Source organism: Babylonia areolata, chromosome 14 (assembly GCF_041734735.1).
Source record: "Babylonia areolata isolate BAREFJ2019XMU chromosome 14, ASM4173473v1, whole genome shotgun sequence".
In the NCBI taxonomy this organism is placed as follows: domain Eukaryota; kingdom Metazoa; phylum Mollusca; class Gastropoda; order Neogastropoda; family Buccinidae; genus Babylonia; species Babylonia areolata.
The window spans coordinates 28,207,876-28,212,521 of record NC_134889.1 but is presented as its reverse complement, the minus strand read 5'-3'; the positions used below and the strand labels follow the sequence as shown (position 1 = coordinate 28,212,521).

The 4,646-nt window shown below is 41.9% G+C and overlaps 1 protein-coding gene across 2 annotated transcripts in view; it reads right to left on the bottom strand.

Moving 5' to 3' along the window:
• Positions 1-2,881: 2,881 nt before the first annotated feature.
• Positions 2,882-4,646, bottom strand: part of LOC143289571 (LIM domain transcription factor LMO4.1-like) — a 130,210-nt gene continuing 128,445 nt past the window's right edge. For both annotated transcript variants that reach the window (XM_076598596.1, XM_076598595.1), the window contains one exon: positions 2,882-3,752. In XM_076598596.1, the coding sequence (XP_076454711.1) occupies positions 3,744-3,752 (9 nt within the window). In that variant the 3' untranslated portion in view covers positions 2,882-3,743. The remainder of the gene's footprint in view (positions 3,753-4,646) is intronic.

The following is a 4,646-nucleotide window of genomic DNA, read 5'->3' as shown; positions in this document are numbered from 1 at the left end:
TTGATATTGACAAGTTACAGAAACCCCGCTTTTTTCTTTTTCGCGTTGTGATTATATACCATGTATCATAAGAGTGCACAAGAGCGTATATTTTGCCTACCGCAGCCCCCCTCCCCCTCCAACTCCTCGCCTCCCACCTCCCCACCACCACCCCTTCGCCCCAACCCCCTAACCCTCCACCACCATCTGAACGCAGACAAAATGCCGAAAGCCAACAGCACTTGAGAGAATGGAATACCACCAAAGAAGCAGCAACGATAAATACGCGAACGCGGTAACCAGAAGGCATTCTATATTTTTAACCCTTTCTCCTAGTTGCTGCTGCATCAGTGCATGCAATCCAAGCCAAGCTCAAGCCACAACTTCGTCAATCACAATACAGGCGAGTACCGCGCATTATACGTCAGGAGCAAAGGAAGAAGAACTTCGTCGCGATAGTGCAGGCTTTCGATTCGGAAGATAAAAGCAGATACGATCGTTTTTCTGGTTTATCGCAGGCTGCTGAATAGAGAAAGCAAAACTTGTAATCTTATGACGAGCTTCTGAAAGCACAAGTTAGCGCGATGATGCAACATCATCGAGATATTCTTGTATATCTGTGCTGAACGAGTGATTCTGGACCGGTCAATAAAGAATATGAAAAAAAATAAAAATAAAAAAATAAAATAAAATTCTGTGTGTGTGTGTGTGTGTGTGTGTGTGTGTGTGTGTGTGTGAGGGAGAGAGGGCGATAGAGAGTAAAGAGACAAAGAGAGAGAGACAGAGAGAGAGTGGGGTGGGGGAAAGAGACGCTCAACCATAGAAAGACAGAGCGAGAAAGAGAGCGACTGATTAAAAATGAAGACAAAATGTGACTTTCGTTTTTTGCATCATGTGATGAGACCCTCATTTGGATAGGTTTTATTTATCTGTTCATTCATTTATTATTTATTTTGTTTTTTATTCACCTATTCAATCATTCATTTATTTATGTATTTCTTTATTTATTTGCTCATTTACTTATTTGTCTACTTATTTATTTATTAATTACTACTACTATTATTATTATTATTATTGTTATTATTATTATTATTATCTAGTTTTCCTGCTCTGTATACGCTAATTGCAGGGTTCGGAGCTGACCTCACACACCAAGTCTATCATTTCACCGACAAGCACCTCACCGCACGGCGATCATGCGGGCAACCTAAGCAACCAATCAGCAGTCATCGCTCCAAGGCCACAATGGCGGACGCGTTCACGTGACCACTTCATTTGCATGTGACCTCGGAATCCTCTGGGGGGAGGGGTGCAGGGGGTAATGACATTCATATCTTGTCTCCTTCCTGATCATATTTGTTACACACGTGGATCAAGTAGTATGCTGGGCTTCTGAGAGCGCATGAACGTGTGTCCCCTTTTGTTTTCTTTTTCCGAAACCCCCCCCCCCCCACAAAACCCCCCCACAAAAAACCACCCCCCACAAAAACAAAACAACAACAACAAAAAACACCAAAAAAAACCCAAAAGAATATTGTTAAAACTAAAAGCATTTGTCTCTTCTATTTGTAGTTCCTTTCGGTAAAGCAACGTCTGTGGTTAATGGATGAGGATGAATTATTTATTAATGTATATTGGCGGTGCCTATTGGTCTTGGTTTGTTTTTTTTCCTCTTTGTTCTTTTGACATTACTCTTATTGTTTGCATGGTATATCTAAAATATGTATGCATGTAACGTTTCCATGCTCCCAGTGGGCACGAGAAATAAACTTTTTGCCTTTGCCTTTGCTTTGTTGCTTTCAAAAAATAATGGAAAGAACACACTGCGTATTCTTTGAGCATTGAACGTATTCTGTTCAAGGCCTGACTAAGCGCGTTGGGTTTACGCTGCTTGTCAAGCATCTGCTTCAGAAGATGTGGTGTAGCGTGTATTATGGATTTGTCCGAACGCAGTGACGTCTCCTTGAGTAACTGAACTGAACTGAAGCGAGCGGGGTCTTTGAACAATCTTAATTAAAAAAAAAAAAAAAATTTTTTTTAAATGGAAAGAAGACACAATCAGAATGAAAACACTGACTAGGAGCTTGAGTCTTGTCACTTAGATCATCTGCTACCAAGAAGGGAGTTATCTTTCCTTCACCGCTTCTTGACCCAGAAACCTACAAGAATTTGACTAGAAGGTCTGCCTGCGTTTTGTGTGTGTGTGTGTGTGTGTGTGTGTGTGTGTGTGTGTGTGTGTGGCAGTTGCTAGCAGTGGCATATTTGATTAGAATGAACAGTATTAGAGTGACCTTGTGATGGTTGTCTCAGTGGGACCCCCAAGAATCATGGTAAGAATCCCTGGGACTTCAGCGATTCTTAACTCATAGTTTTGCCCTGTCGTATGCCTTTCATGATACAATTCTGCAGTCTTTCTGAGGTGCTGCTTTATATGTCACTGCGAACAGTTCCAAGTTCGTAAAGGATCGCATGTTGTTGTTGTTGCTGTTGTTTTTAGCATTCTCGTTCTGCCTTCTCTAGCAGTGTAGTCGTAGCATTCTGTATCTTTTTATTCATTTATTTATTTTCTTATTTATTCGTTTGTTTGTTTAACAGCAGAACATGGCATTTGTCAACTTTTTAAGCCACGTTTTCAAAAAGTCAAATACAGTGTAGTACCTTGGTTGAGTTTTTCTAAGCAAAAGTTATCTTTTTTTTTTTTTTCTCCGAAGATTTCTCATTCAGATACATCAGACAGGGAGAAACACTAGAAAAAAACAAGAAGACATTTGTATTTCGTGTCCACGCCAATCTTTAGAAAAAAAAAAAAAAAAAAAATCCAGCAGAATCCTCAGCAAAAGTTATCTTCCCCCCCCCCCCCCCCCCCCCCCCCGGAAGATTCACCATTCAGATATATCAGACAGAGAGTGTTTTATCAAAAAAATAAATAAATAAAAAATTTAAAAAAATTGTCGTCCGTGTTCACGTCATGCTTCTTCTTCTACTTCTTCTTCTTTTTCTTTTTCTTTTTTTTTTAACTGCAGTCTCTTTAGACGAGCTTGAAAGGAAATCACTGAATGAATTATTTTTTTTTAAAAACAAACAAACAAACAAAAAAGTGTATTCCACCACAGTCAGACCAGCACAGGAAACGTGGATTCGAGTGCGTCACTTCTCCTCCTGCTGCTAAACGTGTCCAGGAAATGACGTCAAATGGACACCCCCCACCCCCATCCCCACACCCATCGTCAAGACCATACATAATATATGTATGGGAAGACAGAAGCGTGATGTTCTTCTGTCTGTTATAGCGGATGGGCTCCAAAATCCCCACTGAGGAAGTTGACATCTTGCTGTCGTAATGGGTGGCACAGGAAAGAGAGTCTACGTCACACTGCCCAGTGCAGAAGCAGGCAGACCAAGACACACACACACACACACCACCATGTCCTTGACTCGCAACATCATCACATCTCTCAAAATCAGGCCACCTTGTGAACACGTCGTCTTTACACATCCACACACCGACATAAAACACGACGTCACGTCCGCCCTCCCACAGGAAATGACACCACCAGGCGTTGCGACAGGAAGTGACGTCAAAAGGTCAGACGCAGAAACGCGCGGCCCCCTGGGGTGGGTCACAATCGCCACCACAATATCCTGTCGTGTCCTGCTCCGGTCACAATACTGAAGTCTTTTTTTGCTGTTGTTGTTTCTTTGTTTTTGTTTTTTTTTCTTTTTCTTTTTGCAGTTCCTCCAGGTTTGTACACAAAGAATGTCCCTCAGCAAACCTGTAACAGAGAAGGGGAAAATACACTGGTTAGTGCTGGCGGGTTCTTTGTATTTAAAGAACTGCGAATTGCTCGTCTTGAAGTCTGTCCGTGTCTTGCCTTGTCCGTCTGTCACAGTAGTATTAAGGGAATGTTGCACTTGCATGCTGTGTAATACAGCAACAACAACAATAATGATTACTACTAATACGGAGGAGGAGGAGAACAACAACAACAACGATGATAATGGTGATATTGATAACAATAACAATAATAACAATAGAAGTAGTAGTAGAAGTACTATTACTACTACTACTAATAATAATGATACAGCACTGAATTTTCTGCAAACACACATGAAAGCACTTTCACATCAGTCATTCGCACGCATGCTTAGTTTGACTAGATTCAGATGGATGAAAAAACAGAAAAAAAGACTTACATCATAGAACAGACCACAGGAAAGATGGGGGAATGGAGGGGTGGAGAATAGGGGGTGGGGGTGGGGGTGGGGGTGGAACCATTCTGGACAGAACTGAGCGCAGAGATCATGACTGTCTTCCTTGACTTGATTTGCTTGGTATGGATGGGTATGTATGGTATTTAACCCCTTCACACTCTGTGTGTGTGTGTGTGTGTGTGTGTGTGTGTGTGTGTGTGTGTGTGTGTGTGTAATCGTTCCCTTGTTACTTTGATTCACTCGTACCACATAGGATTGTCAAAAGAACCAGAAAGAGAACGGGTGGTGGTGGGTGGGGTGGGGTTAAAAACAAGGGGTGAGAGTGGAAAGAGGAACAATGAGAAAGAGAAAAAAAGAGAGGGAGACTGTGAGAGATAGTGAGAGAGAGAGAGAGAGTGCGAGAGAGAGAGAGGGGGGGGGAAGAGAGAGAGAGAGAAAGAGACTGAGAGAGAGAG